This window comes from Pezoporus wallicus, unplaced genomic scaffold (genome assembly GCF_028554395.1).
Source record: "Pezoporus wallicus isolate ANWC-B61680 ecotype Strahan unplaced genomic scaffold, APGP_CSIRO_Pwel_v1 contig_747, whole genome shotgun sequence".
In the NCBI taxonomy this organism is placed as follows: Eukaryota; Metazoa; Chordata; class Aves; order Psittaciformes; family Psittacidae; genus Pezoporus; species Pezoporus wallicus.
The window spans coordinates 1,206,190-1,228,730 of record NW_026638457.1 but is presented as its reverse complement, the minus strand read 5'-3'; the positions used below and the strand labels follow the sequence as shown (position 1 = coordinate 1,228,730).

The 22,541-nt window shown below is 38.4% G+C and overlaps 1 protein-coding gene across 5 annotated transcripts in view; it reads right to left on the bottom strand.

Moving 5' to 3' along the window:
• KLHL32 (kelch like family member 32) overlaps window positions 1-22,541 on the bottom strand; it is a 124,267-nt gene that overhangs the window by 75,619 nt on the left and 26,107 nt on the right. For all 5 annotated transcript variants that reach the window (XM_057410820.1, XM_057410822.1, XM_057410823.1 and 2 more), the window contains exons 2-3: window positions 18,621-18,709; window positions 15,822-16,002 (exon numbers count right to left, since the gene is read on the bottom strand). In XM_057410820.1, coding sequence (XP_057266803.1) covers window positions 15,822-16,002; window positions 18,621-18,643 — 204 coding nt within the window. In that variant the 5' untranslated portion in view covers window positions 18,644-18,709. The remainder of the gene's footprint in view (window positions 1-15,821; window positions 16,003-18,620; window positions 18,710-22,541) is intronic.

The following is a 22,541-nucleotide window of genomic DNA, read 5'->3' as shown; positions in this document are numbered from 1 at the left end:
TCAGTGAATTCCACACAACTTGTGGCCTTTTGAAAACAAGAAACAGAATCAAGACATACACAGCCTTGGGAGACGGGTAAATGCATATAAAAAGAACAAGTGGTTATGCTGTTAAAAAAAATAAAAATACAGTGACCAAACCTGTAAGTAACTTACTGCTATGACCTGGGGAAACAAACTGGAATTCTTATTATTGAGCTTTTATAAGTTTTGTGCTGGGAATAAAAATAAATAAACATATATATCCATCATATTGGAGAAATGTCTATCATATTTGAAAAATCATGGCAGTCAGGTGACATTCCAGACAACTGAAAAAAGGGAAATATAACCCCCATTTTCAAGAAGGGGAAAATGGATGACCCAGGGAACTACAGACCAGTCAGTCTCACCTCCGTGCCTGGCAAAATCTTGGAGCAGATTCTCCTGGAAGGCATGTTAAGGCACATGAAAAACAACAAGCTGCTTGGTGACAGCCAGCATGGCTTCATTAAGGGGAAATTCTGCCTGACCAATTGGGTGGCCTTCTATGATAGGGCTACAAAACTGACGGACAGGGGTAGAGCAGTTGATGTCATCTGCCTGGACTTGTGCAAAGTGTTCGACACTGTCCCACACGACATCCTTGTCTCTAAATTGGAAAGATATCAATTTGATAGGTGGACCACTTGGTGGGTAAAGAACTGGCTGGATGGCCGCACGCAAAGAGTTGTGGTCAATGGCTCAATGTCCAGCTGGAGACCAGTAACGAGGGGTGTCCCTCAGGGACCGGTGTTGGGCCCGGTCTTGTTCAACATCTTTGTCGCTGACATGGACAGTGGCATTGAGTGCACCCTCAGCAACTTTGCCAATGACACCAAGCTGTGTGGTTCGGTTGATACACTGGAGGGAAGGAATGCCATTCAGGGTCAGAGCAATCCCAGGCATAGCTACAGGTTGGGCAGAGAAGAGATTCAGAGCAGCCCTGCAGAGAAGGACTTGGGGATGTTGGTCAATGAGAAAATGGACATGAGCCGGCTTCAGTGTGCGCTCACAGCCCAGAAAGCCAACTGTATCCTGGGCTGCATCAAAAGGAGCGTGACCAGCAGGTCCAAGGAGGTGATCCTGCCCCTCTACTCTACTCTCATGAGACCTCACCTGGAGTATCGTGTACAGTTCTGGTGTCCTCAACATAAAAAGGACATGGAACTGTTGGAACAAGTCCAGAGGATGATCAGGGGACTGGAGCACCTCCTGTATGAAGACAGGCTGAGAAAGTTGGGGCTGTTCAACCTGGAGAAGAGAAGGCTGCGTGGAGACCTCATAGCAGCCTTCCAGTATCTGAAGAAGGGCTATAAGGATGCTGGGGAGGGACTCCTCATTAGGGACTGTAGTGATAGGACAAGGGGTAACGGGTTAAACCTTAAACAGGGGAAGTTTAGACTGGATATAAGGAAGAAATTCTTTACTGTAAGGGTGGTGAGGCAGTGGAATAGGTTACCCAGGGAAGCTGTGAATGCTCCATCCCTGGCGGTGTTCAAGGCCAGGTTGGACAGAGCCTTGGTTGGCATAGTTTAGTGTGAGGTGTCCCTGCCCATGGCACGGGGGTTGGAACTAGATGATCTTAAGATCCTTTCCAATCCTAACTATTCTATGATTCTATGTTTTTTTTATATATATATATATATGAACACTGAGGTAACCACTGGCTTCTAATTTAGAGCTGTATAAAACCTGTTAAACATTTAAAAGCTATTTGAAGGAAATTAATAAAGGCATTAAATGAACAATAATATGATACATGGAGGAAATACTGGATAGAAGGGAAACTGGTAAAATGCCTGGAAACTTGACAGAAAAGGAGAGGAAATTGTTATCAGGGCCTGTAATAACAGTATCTGAAGTTAGGTAGCTATATAACAAAAATAAGTAGAAGTGTTTTCTGGGTAATCAATAGATAGAAATAGGCATGTTTAGGCACCAATTTACAGAACTTCTTAGGATGAAGTATTTTTTCTTCTCTAATTGAATAGGAAGCCTAAACACATAGACTAGCCTAGATGCCCAAAATAGGTGAAAACTTTAATCCTAAGTGTAAAGGGTTGAGTGAACTGAAGAATGAAAGTCAAAGAGGTAAGATTGAATTGTGTCCTTCTAGTGTATTCATTTTAGGAGAAAAATAACTTTTGAAGATAAGTATTTCTCGAATGAAAACTACAATGACAGCATCAATAAACTGAGAAATGTTTGCACCTTTAAGTTGGTTTCCTGTGACAAATTACTATATATAAGAACCAGATATTTCTTCCACTTCTCTGAACTCACATAAAGTAATATTCAGTTTAAAAGCATTAGGTGAGTGGGTCTTAAAAAAAAAAAGTTACAGATCACCAATTATGAGAGTCTGAATCCACACAAAATGCCTTCAATTTGCCTATCTTAACCTTCTTAAGCTCATCCTTTACTTCAGCTACACCAGCCCCTAGCCAAATTCTTCTTTTATTAAGCTTTTCAAAGCCAGAAAGTAAGCTGAGCTTAGTACAGCAATCTTTAGTAACCCAAAGAGCAACGTTTCCAAATTTCCCCCCTCTTAAACACCATTTTGATAATCACCAGCAGCCCTGGTTCCAAGACCACTACAATACAAAATGAACATTTGGTCCTCCCACCAAGGTATAGCTCTGACCTATACAAATTCTGTTTGACCACCAACTTAGCAGGGAATAGCAAGCACAATAATAAAGTCCTGGGATACTTTAGAATCGCCTGCATTAAAAGCTGCGTTCACGTAATGTTCATAAGGTTTCATCAAAGCTTTCTGCTTGTTTTGCTCAATATATCTTAACTCAGTCCATCTCCCACTCAGCTTACCCTGTCACCTTTTGTCCTTGACTAACTGGCAGTGGAAAGCTTTTGCAACTGATGTGAAAGAGCCTGCCTTTACCTCCAGCTGTTGCTCTTGTGTGCCTGTCCAGGAATCGGACACATTCTCTACTGTAAAGTGCATAAGCATTTCCTGCACTTCCTCACAATCACCACCAGATAGGGAGAGTGGAAAGTTGGCACAGTGAACTAACATTCTTGTAGTTCCTTTCATTGCACCACACTCAAAAAGACGAACATCCAGGAAGACAAGAACTAACAGCAAGTTAAGCTCAACACACATGAGCTTTCTTATCTCTAAGTCAGTACAGAGCACTGTGTTAAAAGAATCACTCTTACTTTTCCTACTAGTTATCAACTAGTAAGCACTCTAGTCAGATATTATGGGAAAAAATTCTTATTAGTCTTACTATAAACTAAACCTTAAATATGTCATCCCACCTAGCCTCTTATTACTAAGGCTGAGCTCAATAGGAAAAAATTGCACCAAGCAACTTGTTTGGTAGACATGTTAACTATTTAACAAATTTTCCCACCCAATTCAGAAACATGCCTGAAAAAAACAAAAAAGTATGATACATACTTACAGCTGAAAAAGAACTCTACAACAATTTTGACAGTGATTAAACATCTATCTACCCAGCAAACTAATTGGTAAAGAACTGATCAATGACATCGTCAAGGTTTTCCTTAGCTATTTATCCCCTGCACTGAATTCTGAAAGTAACTAACACTACACCTAACATTGTTTTACTGGCTTAGAAGAACAGAATTGTAATTTCAAATTTCTGCCTCCACAATTCCACAATTATGTTGCTTGAGATCTCTTTAAAATTATTTTTAAAATAGATAGGCATCTTCATTAAGTGCAGTGTTTTATTCAAATTCACTTCCTAAGTATGTGCACTTCTATATTCACCTGTTTCACATCTTTCTTTACAGGAAATTGATCACACTTATCTCATGCATCAGAAAAACTATGAAGAAAGTAAACTAACACTTCTGAGATCTTGGATCAATTTCCTACACTGCTCAGGGAGCTCAGTTTTGATATGATATTTCAAGACATTTTTACTTTATATGCAATTTTAAGCCTGTGAGAAATCTTACTGGCATCAATAGAACAGCTCATTTGTGCATTCTTCCTAATTTGGGACCTAAACCTATCATATATAGGTCATTCAAACTTAAAAGTATCCTGTTCTGAGACTGTCTTATCTATTTGGACTTCAAGGTCTTTCAGGCCAAAATATTCTCCTTTGCAGTTCATACTAAAAATAACAACTCACTGTTTACATAATAGAAATAAATCAGAATCTATTTAATCTCCTTTGTTGTACTCCTATTAGGTGTTAACTTCATGTTCTAATCCTTCATTACAATATTACTTCCTCTTTGCTGTTTTCACCTATCACAACAAAAAGAAAAAAAAAATTCAGAATGTATTAAGAGGAGTCAAACTACTACTTTGACAGATGACGATGTCCACATTGAGTATCAACTGTGTTCTAAATATGTAATGGTAATGTATCCTTATCCAAATAACTAATTTAATATGTGAATGTTTCTTTACTGTGTAAATGTAAAAATGCAACTCATTCTTCTCTCAACTAGGCATGTCATATTTTGCTTTGTTTTCCTCCCAGTTTAAGCCTGTCTAAGTCAATCATCAGCCATGTCCTCTGGAGTCTTGCACACTGAAAAACGTATCTATCAATACCAATGGCATGAAATGTGATTAAGAGGCTCATTACATGATTCCTCTCAAAAAGTTCTATATAAATTCCCAGAGAAAATGTCACATAGTGTCAGTCACTGATAACTGAGCCTGCCGTAATTCATCTGCTCAATGAAATCTATGTAAATACTGTTTTTTAAGCATTTGCCAAGCAACTAAAATGAATCCTGTTAAATGAAAAGGTGAGATATCATTCACAGTTTAAAGAGAATATACAGTTATAGAAATGAGAAGAAATAAAAGAAAATCTCAGCAACAAAACATATGGGTTTATGCACATACTAAAGTCCCACATATAATACTGTTTGCAAAGAAAATTCCACGGAACCTTTCCTGTTTCTTTAGTACATCACAGTGTCAGACAGTGATACGTGATTACACAGTCCCTAAGAGCTTACTAAAACAATGATACATGCAATGCATTTATTGCATTGCACTGTTAATACATAAAGATATCATTTTCTTAGTATCTTCAGAAATAAGTAATGAAAACTGAAGTAAAGATCTAGCCTACAGTTTAGAGGGCTTAAGGATGCAGGGTTTGTTTTCTTTTCCTGTTTTGGGGAGTAAACCAGCAAGAACAAAGTAATTTTCTTGGTTGTGATAAGGCACAGGATCTTCAGTCACAGTCAAAATAAAAACAATATAAGCATTTGTTTCTAAGAAGTTGCCCTCTTGGCTAAACTTGCATCAAACCTTATTTATGTTTTGATAGTCAGTTTAATAGCCAATGTAATGTGTCTTCCTCAAATTGCTGCTTAGATGCACAAACAATTTATGACACAAAGAAAAAGGATACATTGTAGCACACTACTACTGAGTTGCTGCCTCATCACTAGAGACATATTCAAAACTAGCTGAAGTTGTGCAGTAGAAACTCAGTAATTCCACAATTTTCATGTGCAACCCCATACCAGAATAATTAAAGAAAAAAAAAGTAAGCTGCTACAGCCATAGTAACCTTATCAGTTCCAATATTTCAAAATAAATCAGTCATCACAGGTGGTCCTGAATACTAAAATCATTGTTTTCATTGTGGCAGAAGCAAGAAAACAGAATTGTAAAGACAGTGCCGCTAATGTACAGTCTGTCCTAACAATAGTCACTCTTAAACAGTCCTGTCTTCTGGTATATAAAGGGAGCAGCACAACTATAGCCACATTTTTTTTTCCAGCATCTCCAGTCAAGCACAGAAAAGTATGAGTCACATTTGCAAATTTTGGCTTAAATTGGTTTAATGCTTCCCAGTGAATGCATAATCCTATTGTTCCCGTCCTATGACGATTTTAGCAAGTGATATCAAAAGCAAGCCCAAAATAAAACTAGAAAAAAAGTCAGCTCTAGAATTAGCATTTTAACTACCACAATACATTTCATTCAGGGAGGCAAAGCTTCTTGTGATTTACTTTTGCAGGGAAAAACCATGATCAAATCATTGGTACCTTTAAGGAGCTTATTTTTAAAAGCATACTTCATATAGTACCATCAAGACATATTTCTTACTAACTAAATAATTGAACAGCAAGGCTTAATCTAACAGAACTGGAGTAACATAATCTTAGTTATTATTATAATTAGCTTCTTAAGAAGCCATTTATAGTGTGATGTAAAAGTCATTAGACATTAGTATCCAAATGTTCTAACCAACAGTAAACTATGTCAACTTTCTATTCTGCAGCTTAATTGTAAAAGCATATTGTTATGCGAGAATCCTACTGTTGAAATTTGAAATGGTTCATTTTATGAAGGTTTAAACTAGATACCTTTCATATCTTAAAAAAAAAAAACTATTTTACATTATTAGAAATCCTTCTTTCCAGTCAGAATATAGCATGATTTTGCTAAAGTAGTACCCATAATTCCCACTAACTTATTTATTAAATTGCTTCATACTAAGACCAAAGAGTAAAACCATCTCACTGATCATTTTTCTTCAGTTTTCCACATCCTTTTACTGATAATACAGTTAAACACTAACAATATAGATACACAATCCATGGAGACATTCAAGGCCAGGCTGGATGTGGCTCTGAGCAGCCTGATCTAGTTAAAGATGTCCCTACTTATTACAGGGCGGACTGATGACCTTTGCATGTCCCTTCCAACCCAAACTATTCTGTGTGATTCTGTGAATATGCTAAATAAAAGAAGGATGACTTGGCTAACCAAGCTTGTGTTAATATGGCAGCCATTTGTCACAGTAGCTTTCACCATCAGCTGAGCTCTGTCCTCCATTAGCTATCTCTCTGTAAAATCATATCTTCATTTTATTTTTAGTAGTCTTTGGCTCTTCCTTCATCTCCAACAAACAAACACCCTCCAAACCAACAGACCACAATGACATCAATTTAATTATTCTCAAATTCTATAGTCTTGACACATATTCCTTCTTGGTTGAAATTTAACCAAGGTAAGAGCCTTAGGTGGGAGGTTAGGTAAATCCTTAAGTGGCAGGTATGACAGCTTCTGAAAATACATTTCACAAGGCACCCTAATAGTCAGTAATTTTCATTTCGCATGGCCTTTGTGTACATTTGTTGCCTATTTTTATAGCTGGTTCCCTATGACCTTGGAAAGCCAAGTTCTTTCAACAGTACCTGAGAATGCTCCAGATGTCTAAAATGGTAAGTGATAATTTCATTTTTGCACACATACACACACAAACATGAAATTGTTCATACATTTTTGCAGTAGCTGCAGCCTACTGGTGAAGAGTGTGTTATGTTGGGGTCTAAAGATTACTTTTCCACAAAGTGGATACCTAAACCTTTTGACAAAGGTCTTCAAAGGCCTTGAAGACAAGTAGGCAAGAGAGAAAAAGAGATCTTTTCCTTTAAGTGACTGAATACATAAAAAACGGTGAACAAGAGGAGAGCAGGCCAGTTTTCACAGAAGCAATAATTCCAGTGGAACACCTAAGTCTGGTCTGTTTAATATATGCAGAGAAGATCTGGAAAAGGGCAAGAGCAGTGCAGCTAGAAAGTCCATGGAGGCAAAGCTATTGAAAACAGTAAGGACACAGGCAAAATGCAATAAGCAGGACTGTACAAGACGAGGGGTTGGTTTCTAAAATGGCAGCTATAAAACTAGCAGCTATAAAACTAGCATATGAGAGTTTCACAAAATAGTCATCCCTGTGCTCACCCATAGTAAAAAAAAGTAATCAAAGCTTAGAAACTGCGAGGCAAGAGAGAACAAAACCAAGATCAACCCTATGCCCATGCAGAAATCTATGCTTTGCCTACTGCTGCATGCATTTCTCTTACCCTCATCTCACAAGTTATACTAGAGCTGTAAAAGCTTCAGAGAAGGGCAAAAAGGATCATGAAGCATCTGGAAAAGCTTCCATTTGAGTAGCATGTGAATGTCAGGAATTTCAAACCTGGAAGAGAGATGATTGAGTGGCATGAGAAGAATACTTAGGAACTGATGGTTCATTGTCTTTTCCAATAGAAGAACTAGAGGAAGCAAAGAAAACTGGGGGAAATCGGATTCAGAACAAAAAGCAGTTCTTCACACATCAGGCCACCTTGTTAGAGAATACAGTGGATGGCAAATCTTACACAGGCTTTATGGGAAAGAGGATAAAAGCTTAGATGAGAAATCTGTTTAGGGTTGCTGAATAGACAGGAAATCACACCTGCTCAGGAAATGCCTCCGAGCTGAAAACATCTAGAGAATTTTCAGACACAACAAGTACACTTAGCCTGGATTTACTCTTTTCCCCCGGGCATCAAAACCATTTACTACTAAAGCAACTAGCCAATAATCCAACACAGTTCTCACCCAATGCTATTAAGGGCATATCTCTCTTTTGAGGCATTACCTATTAAGTAGTAGAATGAGAAGCAGTTTAATTCATTCACTACTTGCACAGTACGTCATCCAGTAAGAGTGGATTGGGACTTGGAGAGGTTTTAGATGACTAAGTCTGAAAACAGGTTGATTTAGGAAGATTAATTCCTGCCAAAGATAAGCAACCAGCAGCATTTTACAAAGCTGTTCAGGACAGTCAAATGTAGAGGTTCCACTTCTTAAATCCAACCTTTTACTAGATTAAGGTCTACAGTGACATGAATTCAACTAGCCAAAAATCACATTTCAGTATACTAAAATGAAGTTGTAAACAGAGTTTAGAAATAATGGCACTGTTGACAGACAATTGAAGGATTTGTTTAAAGAAAAGTATTTTCTCTAAACTTCCAACCAGCATGATGTGCAACCCAAGAGGTGAAAGTACATGCATTGTGATGGGATTCTCCTTATAAAATTGAAGGGGAATGGAAGAAACCCTGAGGGAGCATCCAAAAGAAAGCCAGCGATTTCAGTAATGTTAAAATATCCCAACACCAGCTATATGTACAAAGCAGTCCCGCCCATGGCAGGGGGTTGGAACTAGATGATCTTTAACATCCCTTCTAACTCTAGCCATTCTATGATACGGATTGTGTTTTTAGCTCTTCAGCAATCTTGCCTCTTTCTTTGGCTACTTCTCATGTTATGAGAATGGTATGTAGGTCCTAGTCACTGACGCTAGAAGTGACATGCTGCTCAAATTATAGAATGGTTTGGGGTGGAAAAGACCTTTAGAGATCATCTAGTTCCAACCCCCTGCCATGGGCAGGGATACCTTCTATTAGACCAAGCTGCTTGAAGCCCTGTACAACCTGGCCTTGAACACTTCCAGGGTTGGATGGGGCCACTACAACTCTGAGCAAACTGTTGCAATGCCTCAGCACACTCATAATGAAGAATTTCTTCCTAACATCTAATCTAAATCTCCCCTCTTTCAGGTTAAAGCCATTACACCTTGTCCTGTCACTACATGCTCTTGTAAAATGCCCTTCTCCAGCTTTCTTGTAGGCCCCCTTTAGGTAGTGGAAGGCAGGTATAAGGTCTCCCTGGACCCTTCTCTTCTCCAGGCTGAAGAAGCCCAACTCTTTCAGCCTGTCTTTATAGGAGGGGTGCTCCAGCCTCTGATCATCTCCATCTGGACACACGCACAAGAAGTCCATGTCCTGATTATGCTGGGGGCCCCAGAGCTGCACACAGTACTCCAGGTGGGATCTCATGAGAATGATGTAGACGGGGAGAATCACCTCCCTCAGTCTGATGGTCATGCTCCTTTTGGTGCAGCCCAGCATACAGTTGGCTTTCTGGGCTGTGAGCGTACATTGCCAAGTCATGTTGAGCTTCTTGTTAACTAACACCCCCCAGGTCTTTCTCCTCAGGGCTGCTCTCTAGTCATTCTCCACCTAGCCTGTATTTGTGCTTGTAGCCTGTGCTTCTGTATTTGTGCCCAAATAATTCACTATGGTGCTTTCAGCTTCACTACACCCACAGATTAATAGCTTTAATTTCTCCTGAGGTTGTGTAGGAAGACACTGATAGAGACTGCAAAATACAGGAGTGTCTACTGCACCCAACGATGTTCTAAAATATAAGACTTCTTCAGCAGACTATAGGGACTGAGAAGAAAACAGGCATGAAACAGTTCTCTACCACAGGCCCGCCCCAAGAAATTGTCTTTCCATGGGCAGACTCTTAGAAACACAGAAATTGCAGCTGAGTCCAACCCAGCTTCAGAACACTTTGTTTAGCAGCACTGAAAAACTGAACCAAGGTAGCCTGGAGCAAGCAAAGAAGATGGTAAAGAAAATTGGCAATTACAGCAACAGGGCTACATTGACTCCTTTCTACCCTGCTCTTAAACTGAGAAAATATATCAACCGAATAGTAAGCAAACACCACCTGTTTTTATAACACTAAATTAATTTAAGGCAATGAGATAGTCTCGTATGGCCTATCTCACTAACTGCAGGGTTGATTCTGCCATACTTACTCATGGTGCACTTACTGTATAAGGACTTCAAAAAAAAATAAAAATAATCAAGAGGATACCTCGGAGAGTAAGACACCGTTTTGTCTGCCATCCAACACTGGCAGAACTGCAAATAATTCATTTCCATTTAATGCGAATTGCAACAGAAACATATTCATTCCAACAGCATAACAACTGTTAGGAATTCAAAAATAGAATACAGAAGAGAGAAGATCTTGTAAATGGTTTTGATAGCACCCACATTGCTGGGCTGTGGGAATTCTGTCTGCAGCAAAGGAAAATTGCTTCATAGACTCACAGAATAAAAAAACGTTAATTGCAGAGATAAGGATGAACAAAGTAAAATAACACAGATATTTGTCCACTTTCAGAGAATATTATAATACTTATTTACAAAGGTTTACAATATTTGCAATCCATTTTTGTGTATACTTCAGATGTAATATTTGTCTAAAAACTTTTTTACACAAGCCACCCCACACTTGCCCATACTACATTGCTTCCAGTGATTTGATTAAACTTCGCAAAACCACTGACAGTGCCTACAATAAAAAAAAATGTTTTAAATGAGGGAATGTATTGTTTTATTTACATTCAACTGTAACTGGATTACTGAATATTTAGTAACAAAATTCTAATTTGTGTTTAAACCTTCGTATTATGCTGGGAATAAAACTTTGAAAGAGAAAAAAAATAGAGTCCTCTTCTTATTTTAGGCAAGGTTATGGGTTTTATTTTCTCCCTAATGAGAAGCAACAGCATCCAGTTCTCATTTCCCAATAAACAAAATGATCCCAAGAAAAGTTTAGACACATAAGAAGAGGATGTATTTCTCAACCTACAGAAGCTAAAAATGGGGTATAAGCACCTTTTGGCACGAAAGTCTCAGTAATGACTTGATAATACTAAAAGAAGAATTACTTTGGACCAGTGGAAAGAAGCTTTTTTAAATGCTATCTGGAAAGACGATTTCTAAATAGCAGCACTCCCAGGGTACAATAGCAAAGAAAATGCCATTTTTCGGTATGGGTACATCAATGGTAAGATACTGAAAAACAAAACCATGTTATACTGCAAAAGCAAAAGTAGTTTTGATTTCTCAGAGCCAGGTCCTTAGATCTAACCTTAAGACATGTTAGGGAGAGCCTTTTCCTCTTTATGATTCCTGTAAGAAGACCTCGAAAGCTATTGCATCATACAGCCTTTCATGCCTCAGGGATTTCTTGCTAAGCATTTGCTCTCTAACCTTATCAAGAAACATGATATATTGGAAATACAAACAATCAGCAGTGTTGTGTACACAAGAAGAAACTATCTGTTGACAGGGAGGAAAGACAGCACAAAAAAACCTCTGACAAGAAATCACTTAAGAATCAACTCCGTCAATTATAATAACAAAATTTATATGCAAAATTTATATCTACTAGTTCATTTCAGAGGAGAAAGATTCTTCTAAGAACCATTGGGGGGGAGGGAAGGAAGAATATTATGACATTTTATAATCTATTCCGGGTATTGATATAATTTTGTTCATCCAGATTACATGGAAAATCTGCATCTTTTTAAGAAAGATCAAATTCCTGTGACTATAAACCCACTCAAATGAAAAATACGGAAGAAGAAAGTTGTTCTGACTGGAAAACCAATGCATTTTGTACAAGAAAATCTTGATGTTATATAATCACCTGCCAACACTGTAAATGCCTACTAATGAAGTCATGCAGTAACATTTCATTTTGCTCCCAGAGGGGAAAAAGGAAAAAGAATCTTTTAATTGGAAATGAGAGTTATCACAATGCACACATACTCGCTAACTCAACTGCCTTGTCTCACTGCAACAGACAGCATGTCATATGGAAAAGTTTGCCTAAAATGCTGTTTCTTGCTTAAAAAAGAATTCATAAGAATATCTATGTTTACTGTTCTTCATATGAATCTTTCAGGGCATGGAGCTAACTACTGCATCTATTAGCTCATTTTGAAAAAAGAGTCCATTCTGAAGAGAAAGCAAATAGAAAACCCTGATTTTCAGGGGGTTTCTAATCATGCAGTTTAACTGTATTTTTAGTGCAGTCATTCTATGCAATTTCCTAAGGGATTTTTTCTTACAGAAAAAGCCCACAATATTTTTGTGTACAAATGTAAGAAATTCTCAAATCAGGTGCTATGCTTAGGATTTAAATTCCAATGTTTCTGCATACCCAGAACTACAAGACTAACTAGATCAACTGGAAGAAGGGATGCCAGGCTGTTATCTGAGAAAGCTGGCCCTTAATATTTTGCTGAAGTTCAGGTCTACAGCTTGTCTTACTTAAGCAAATGAAAAGTTTATTCCAGACTATAACCTCAAAGACAAACTGATACAGCAAGCTGTGTGACCTCTGCTCTTCCGCATAAAATGGCTCCGATTCCTTCAATCTGTAACATGACACATATTTAGTTACCCTTCTAGTGTTAACAAACTTTTCTTTGCGGTAAAAGAAAGAAAAGTGGTAATTTGAAAAAAAGTAAAAAAAAGTTGTTCAGCTGACTTGTTATTATCATCAAGAAAAAAAAAAAACAAACAAAACACAATTCCAGAAGTAGCGCTATCTAAATCAAAGTAGACAAAGACCACATAAAAAACCTTAAAATGTTCTGTAGAAAGCAGATATCCAGTCTCATGTACAAGCTGTTCTACTGGCTAAAAAAGAGAAAACAAAGAAAAAAAAAAAATCATGATTCATTCTGATGGAGTCCTGTGGAGAATTAAACATAGTTCTGGAGCAGTCTGTGAAAGCATAAGAATTGGATGACAGCCTCTCCAGATAGGGCTGAAGATAGGCTGGTATACTAATCAAATCTTTGAGCCACAGTAAGCACAAACTATGGAAGGTAAGTTCTGCGTGTCACACTGATGTATAGTGGTACCATCTTAGTTTTATTCAAGGCAACTCCAACATCTGATGTTCCCAGAATCTCATTTACGGCAGTGGGTGAGCTTACATCTCACAAAAATTAGTGAAAGGTAAGCTTCCCAGTTACTTCTTCACAAATGACTTGAGGGTTAGAAAACCTGCAAGGTTGGGCCAAAAAATTCCCCCAAGAAAATCCAGGAAAAATTAAGGATAGAAATCATCTTATGTAATATTAGCAGCTAAGTTTGAAACATGGGAGTCTGGTCTTTACAGCCAGTGGAGAAAGATCTGGCACTTCCAGATGGTCATTCATTTCATGCTAAATAAATCTTTTATCCTCCTTTATCATCCTCTGGAAATGCCTGTTTCTCTTCACTGACTCTGAATGAAGCTTGGCATCATTCTCCTAAATCTTTGAAAAGTAATACTCAGATAGCCCAAATTAGACAAAATCCCCCTAGATATAAAACTATTAATAATCTCAGTTTAAATACAAAACACTACTACTTTTTAATCAACTCTTGCTTTTTCTACATTATTAGAATCAGGAACAAAGCATATAGCAACTTTTTTTGCTATATTCCTACAGAAGATAAATCTCATTTCACAATTTTCTAACAAGGCTTTTTGTCCATTAATAATAGAAATGGTTTGGCAGATTTCAGAAAGCATGAGTTCCACATTTATAGCTGATATCTAAAGTCTAAAGAATATGTCCTACCAAATTATAACAATTTTGATGCAGACCAAATTACTAAATGCTGCACTGATCATTCTCTCAGTATTTTTTAATAGGAAAAGATTTACTTGGCAATTAGCAATCTGATCTACTGTAAAACTGTTGGGTTTGTTTTTTCTCTTTTCTGTAGGTCATTAAGATTTTAATTTGCAATAACTGTCCAGCAAATACCAAGTAACTCCATTGGAAATAACAAGGTGAGTCACAGTGCCTCAAATCTTGAGATAATCAGTGACCAAGGTAAAAGAGGCCTACTACACTGCTTGAACAGTACAGCTGCCCACTTTATGATGTTTCTGTGCACAGCGTATGATGACCTCTGGAAGCAACATACATCACAGGTGCAGAGGAATTATATGACACCCTTATTAAAATATTTAAATCAAACCAGAACAGCAGCCCTGTAGCATATCTATCATCAACAAGTATATAGAGTAGAGCTAGAGCTAGAAAGCTTCCAAATCCCTCTCTGTGCACTGGGGTAAAAGGAAAAAAGTGGTAAACAACCTGTGTTACAGCAGGCCAGGGCACCATGACAAAGCAACATTAGTAGCTATGGCAGTACAAAGTCAGCAGCAGCAGAACACGTAAGTATGCAGACAGGCTTGAAAAACCAGCAATCAATTGGCTCACCATCACCACATTGAAAGTAACATCAAGGTTAGTATTTCTGAAGTACACAGAATAAATTAACTTTCAATTCTAACTGAAAGAGAGAGGCAGAGTTGACAGTAAGCCAAAAATTCTGCTCAGTTAATTAAGGATATAGAACAGTTGCCATACACTGTATTACTATTGTAACAAAACTAAAAGGTCACCATAAAGAAGTTTGTAGCAGGCAATTACAGTGCAGGCAAAATATTAAATAAACTTACTTTGTTAGAGAAAACAGACCTTTAAATTAATTTCAGCTTTAGTCTCTGAATAGCAATAGGATGACTCATGCTTAAAAACACCAGTCAACTGAAGAGCTATAGACAGTCCAACATTTTGCACTGATGCATTATAATGAATGTTAGTACAATTGCTTCATATAAAGAATGTTCTTCCTATTAGAAACCTCAATTTTCCAGTTACCCCAATTTTAGCACCTGAGTTCAATATTCCATGCTGAGTGTTTGAATTAGATTTCCCATGGAATACTTTAATCTTCACATTTCAGAAATGCTTGTTTCTGAAAATAAGTTTTACTACCCTTAAGAAACTACTGTGGCCTCCTTGTTGAGAGTAACCATTTACATCCCTCCAAAAAATCCACTTTTGAGCTTGCTCAAGTTGCATTTATTAATATTTAAACTCCCTTTGCCCGTCCTTCCATGCTCTATTTGCAACCATGTCAAATGTCTGCATTCTAAAAAAAAATTAAAAAAAAAAAAATCATAGAATAGTTAAGGTTGGAAAGGACCTTAAGATCATATAGTTCCAATCCCCCAGCCCTGCACAAGGACACCTCACACTAGACCATGTTGCCCAAGGCTCTAAAAATCTTCCACTTTCTGACTTTACTACAGCATAAAATTCACATGCAGATGTGTACTGCCTATCTCTATTAAGTGACGGAAGAAGACTAATCATAAATAATAATAAAAAACCCTTAATAATCTTAACTTTTCCATAGGCTCAAATTTAAAGCTTGTTCAGTATGGTATCTATACCTTCCCTGCCCTGCCCCTCCTAGGTAATTTTAATATCATTATAATAAAAGAAAAAAAAACAAGAAAAAACCCATATCTTTGTACTTACTCGGAAATAGTCACTGCAGGCTGCCAGGACTGCTTTATGTGCATGGAATTTCTGTTCTTCAGCAATAAGGGTGATATCGCAAAGTATGCCATCACTTCTTTGTTGGTTCAGAGCTGCCAGAACAGCATCATTATGGGAGCTGGACTGACAAAGCCTCTGACCTGTCAGCATTTCCTGAACGCTGAGAGGTGAAAAGAGAAAGATTTTGTTAAAAAAAATGTAGGAAATAAGCAGGCTCTGTCTTAGAGAAAATTCTTCAATATTTCTGACAAGACTGTTTGATAATTCTTGGAAAGGAAAAAGTCGTGAACCCTGTCAGGCAAAACACATTATATGGTATAGACATAACAAGAAAAGTTCAGTAAAACAAAGGATTATGAAAACTGATTATATACTTGAATTTAAAAATCTCAACTGTTATGATTTTCACCTGCTGCACTGGAAGCCAGCTGGACTCATAGGATTAATTCAGAATAATTTTTGAATTAAGTGAGAAAAATAAAGGGCCTAAGTGCCAATGGGCTGACAGAAAACTCAAACTGATGCATTAGTAGAAAGCTGTATATATGTATGTCCTACTGGTCCTACTAAAAAGGATGAAGGCTAATGTTAGATGGCCTGCTTAGGTCTGATACACTGCATTACTGATTTCAGGTCATTCCCTTATGAAGTACTGTGGGTTTTTTCCTGTTTGTTTTGTGTTGAGGAAGGGATGTGTGCTTGTTTTTAAAATGCTGAGGCTTACCACCTCTGAATACGTATGAATACAAATTTCCATGTCATCCAGCCTAAGACTGTCTGATCGCAGTTTCTTATTCTACAGCAGAAGAGACAATATAACTGTTGATGCAAAGAGAAACAAATCAAACAAACCTGCAAATCCTCTTTGCCACAAAACAATGCAGTTTATTTGAAGTCTGCGAGACTAAAGCAACTTTTATTACTCAAGAATCTAGGTTTTTACTAAAGATGAGTTTCAAGAGAGTGATCCCCAAGTAAATCAAAATTAATTTTTTTTTTATTAAGAGGTAAATAAGCTATTGTCTTTCCACTACATTCCCATAACTCACTCTGCATACATGCTATACAGGAGCTGTGTGGCTGCTATATTCTCCTTTTCCAGCAACACACACTGTCTATACTGCCTATCCCACTCCTGCACCTTGGACATCTGTAAACTAATGCAGACCTGCCTTGCAGATTGGTTGCTCTAATCTAAACTAATCTTTAACAAAAAACCCAGGGACTAAGACATTACTTCTAGAAGAAGGAAGGCCAAAGTGGAAATAGAGGAAAAACATGTATCTGAATTTCACCCCCTCTCCAATAGTTTAGGTTTCACACATGGACAAACCCTGCATACATTTCAAACTGATGGATTCAAATTATTCTTCTTCCTTCAGCTGTTCTGCTTGTGGAATGGCACTGATATTCTAAATGACAATTATCAAGAAATGTAACTTGTTAAAATACAAGGGAATTCTCAATTACTTCTGTAATTTCTACAGCAAAGTGATTAAGTCAAATTGGCACAAGGATAAAAAGCTAGGTATAGCTAGAGATGGCATCTCTTTATTCCTGTTTTTGTTAACCCCTCACCCAATGTTGTGAACCAAGACCTACATTCCTACACTGCTTTTTTTCATCACCATTCAAAGGTCAAAATCCTTTTCCACAAGAAAAGAACTATTTCACTCCACAGAAAACAGATGAGAGGCACAAGGTCCTAGGGTAATTTTTGTGGGGAAATTTCATATACACATGTGTGAATATATCCTTCCATACACACAAACAAACACAAAATCAGGCATCTTTGGTTTTAAATTTAAGTCTACCATAAACCTTTTTTCAATTCAATGACCAAAGCAGAAAATCAATTGACTGTAACCCTTGCCTTAACAAAATATAAAGAATGGATACATATGCAAGGCAATATAACTGGAATTTATGAATGAGAAGGCATTGACTCATAAACATAACATGGCCACCTTGTAGTGATACTGTTAGTTGATAAATTCAACACCTATCAAATGCAAGGAATTCCCGATTCTCTTCTGCTGCAGAAACACGGCAGGGAAAGCAGAACACAACTGGAATGATATGATGTCCCATTAATATCATCAGGTAGGTGTTTGAGCTCCCATATCAGCCCATGAGTGTTAACTACTCCGTAAAACAGCAGCGTATCAGACTAGTGCAAGGTTCTGCAGAAACTAGACTGATAAATTCTGCCTGAAAGTGCTCTCAAAAACTAATTAAACTATGAATAACAAATTATCTGATGACACAATGGACAACACAAATAAATTAGAAAGGCTACAGTGGCAAGTACATATATATGAATAAGATTCTTTAAGAGGGAAGGAGAATGGGAGATTCTGGAAGGCAGGAAAGTGAGTTTGGAAAGAATGCTTTGCAGCCATTTCAAAGAACTGAAAGAGTAATACATGTCCTAAATAGTTGAACACTATACACACAAATGATCACCAGCCACCAATTCAGGTGCATGAATGCAAAATGCCAGTTGTTACCACAATAAAAAATTCCAAGTATAGACAAAGATAACATATGAAGAGACTATGGGTCCCACATCAATCCCACACATGCTTCCCTTTGCTAGAGATAAGTGGTAAAAACAGAGTAATATTTTGCAGATTATAACATGGATATGTATCTAATAATGTGAATTCCTATCTAAGGAACAAAATCATTAGTTCCACATTTCTACTTTCTGTTACCTGATTTGGTAAACATTATGCTACATGTGAACAACTTCTTACATGCTACCAAGTACTATACCTCAGGCACCTCTCAGATGGCATCTTTCAGTTTTGCTCTTCTGAATATCAAAGTTTACAATCCTGCAGGGAAAGCAGCAAGCATTCCACCTAGAAAGAGAAAAAGGAAAGGTACATTAAAATTCAAAGCATACACAGCCTCAGCCTTACAAATCAATACTTTTCAGGATGTGTAATTCAAAAGCAACTTTTTCAATTCTTCTGTTGCAGAAAGACATGCCATATAGATTAGATGAAATTTTATTGGCGAGATTGAGTAGAGTCTGAAAGTGGCCTTTCCCTTTGTCTTTTCTAGAAATTCACACTCTATCATCTGAACTTCCTGCACCTACTGCCCTAGAGGCATGTCTCCTGTCTGCAAACTCTAGGACACATATTATTTCAAGAAAGTAGAAAAGTGGTGAGGAAGGAAATATCTTCCCCAAAATCCCTCAATTTGAAGAGCTGGCCAGAAGCATCTATAGGTGTTTGCTTGCCTCCCAGAATAACATACAGGTATAAAAATCTTACATCTTTTACAGTGTAATCTCACAGGCCTCTCTAGGGTCTAGGATGTTTGCCATACACCTGAACTCATGCTTTGACTATATTGATTTGTCCTGAAAATACAATTTAGTAGGGGAGACGGGATATGTTTACTGTATACTCCAAAAGGCAGCTCTCACTTCTCCCAGAGCAACACTCTCAATTGACTAATCAGTGCTATGACCAAGTACCTCTGTTAACCTGGATGAAGGCCAATGAAGCTGGCGAAGAGTCTAGAGCACAAGTCCTATGAGGAGCGGCTAAGGAAACTGGGATTGTTTAGACTGGACAAAAGGAGACTCTGGGGAGATCTTATCACTTTTTACAACTACCTGAAAGGAGGTTTGTAGTGAGGGTGGTGTTGGCCTCTTCTCCCAGGTAACAAGAAATAGGACAAGAGAACATAGTCCCATGTTGCACCAGGGAAGGTCTAGATTGGATATTAGGAAAAAATTTCTTCACCAAAAGGGCTGTCAAGCATTCAAACAGGCTACCCAGGGAAGCATTAGAGTCAGCATCCCTTGAGGTATTTAAAAGCCGTGTAGATGTGTTGCTTAAGGATATGGCTTAGTGGTGAACTTGGCAGTGCTAAGTTAACAGTTGGACTTGGTTATCTTAAAGGTCATTTCCAACCTACGTTATTCTACTACTCTATGAACAAATCTTCTGGCAAATACAAACAGTCCAGTACACACAAGCGATGTTATCAGACTTACAAACTCTATAGCTTTTTTTAAAAGGTAAAATATTAAAGTCATCACATAAATTAATCCATGCTGTTTAACGACTACTGAAAGTTACTTTGTAACAAAAAGGATAAAGGATATTGTAACAAATAATTATTCCCCAAAAGTTGCCATACAATTACAGGTCTTATACCAATTTCCCAGTACCTGAATAAGGTGACACTGCTGGTTGCCAGTTTTTCCCGGTAAAAGTAGTCATATTTACTACAAGGGTTTTTTTCTGCTTTCCAATTAACATTATGCCCTATTCAAAGTGCTATCAGAGGCTTCCACCAAGATCAATACTGAAACACCACAAACACCCTTTTATAGTGTTACTAATTAAAGTGCAAATAATCCAGTTCTTTGCTTGTATTAGTTTGCTGATAATTTTCCCTGTGAATCTTCCATTGACTGGCAGTTTTACTTTGAAAGCATAATTTCTAATACTTTGACAGCACTAATTTCATGGAGACTCTGCAACGGATATGTGAAGGCAGAATTAAGCCCTTAGTTATTAGCCAGTTAACAAACAAACAAATGACCGGCAAGAAAGGACAATTAATCCTTTTCCTATTCCCCTCAATTACAATTCATTCTACAGACAAAACTACAGTTCTTACTCGCCAGAGAGGCACTGCGACATGCACCTTTCGGCAAGTGCTGTCACTTGCACCACCACAGTGGAAGGACCACACAAGAGTTTTAATTTTGGAGTCTGGTAACATTGTTTAGCTGATTGTCTAGGAACACAATAGGAGGAACACTCTTGAGAATTCCTTGTAGACCTCAAGTCCTTATTCTAAACCACAGAAGGAGCAACAGCCACTCAGTTCACACGCAATTGTGTGTTTAGCTAGGTAAAATGTAGTTTTTCTCCATCTCATCCTCAAAAACAGCAGCTCCTAAAATTTCAACCTGGAACACGTACCAGGCATAGAAAGCTACATGCTCAACAGCTGAAGTGTCCAAAGAAATAAGCTTTTGAAGACAGGGTTGTATGGCCAATTATTAACTGATGTAACAGCACAGCCAACACATGACATTTCAACTCCATATATAATGCATAAAAGAAAAAATAGATTTTAATGGAATAGTCAACAGAAAGGTATACTGGTTTCTTTGGCTGCATGTTTAAACCATATGTGGATCACTTAATGTAATACTTCATTGTCATTGAGTTACAACTCAATCAAAATTGAAGAATGGAGATGTTTCCTATTTTCCTCCCTTTTCCAAAAAGACCATAATGCTGAGCAAGGGGGTGAGGTCATTGAGAACTCATGCTGATGATTCAGCTGGATACTCAGCAAACTGGTATGCAGTGCTTCGCAATGATGGTTTCAGAACATTTCATTCTCACCATCAACTTCATTTCTAGTTATATTAAGACACTTCACTTCATCAGGGCAGTCAGGTGAAATTGCCGACTGGAAAAAGGGAAATATAACCCCCATTTTCAAGAAGGGGAAAATGGATGACCCAGGGAATTACAGACCAGTCAGTCTCACCTCCGTGCCTGGCAAAATCTTAAAGCAGTTTCTCCTAGAAGGCATGCTAAGGCACATGAAAAACAACAAGCTGCTTGGTGACAGCCAGCATGGCTTCAAAAAGGGGAAATCCTGCCTGACTAATTGGGTGGCCTTCTATGATGGGGCTACAGAACTGATGGACAGGGGTAGAGCAGCTAATGTCATCTACCTGGACTTGTGCAAAGCGTTCAACACTGTCCCACACAACACCCTTGTCTCTCAATTTGATGGGTGGACCACTCGGTGGATAAAGAACTGGATGGACGGCTGCATACAAAGAGTTGTGGTCAATGGCTCAATGTCCAGCTGGAGACCAGTAACAAGTGGCGTCCCTCAGGGATCAGTGTTGGGACCGGTCTTGTTTAACATCTTCGTCACTGACATGGACAGTGGGATTGAGTGCACCCTCAGCAAGTTTGCCAATGACACCAAGCTGTGTGGTTCAGTTGATACACTGGAGGGAAGGAATACCATTCAGAGGGACCTTGACACGCTTGTGAGGTGGGCTGATGCCAACCTCATGAAGTTTAACCATGCCAAATGCAAGGTCCTACACCTGGGTCACAGCAATCCCAGGCACACCTACAGACTGGGCAGAGAAGAGATTCAGAGCAGCCCTGCAGAGAAGGACTTTGGGGTGTTGGTCGAGGAGAAAATGAACATGAGCCGGCTTCAGTGTGCGCTCACAGCCCAGAAAGCCAACCGTATCCTGGGCTGCATCAAAAGGAGTGTCACCAGCAGGTCCAAGGAGGTGATCCTGCCCCTTTACTCTACTCTTATGAGACCTCACTTGGAGTATTGTGTACAGTTCTGGTGTCCTCAACATAAAAAGGACATGAAACTGTTGAAACAAGTCCAGAGGAGGGCCACGAGGATGATCAGGGGACTGGAGCACCTCCCTTATGAAGACAGGCTGAGAAAGTTGGGGCTGTTCAGCCTGGAGAAGAGAAGGCTGCGTGGAGACCTCATAGCAGCCTTCCAGTATCTGAAGGGGGCCTATAAGGATGCTGGGGATGGACTCTTCATTAGGGACTGTAGTGACAGGACAAGGAGTAATGGGTTAAAGAGGTGAAGTTTAGATTGGATATAAGGAAGAAATTCTTCACTTTTAGGGTGGCGAGGCACCAGAATGGGTTGCCC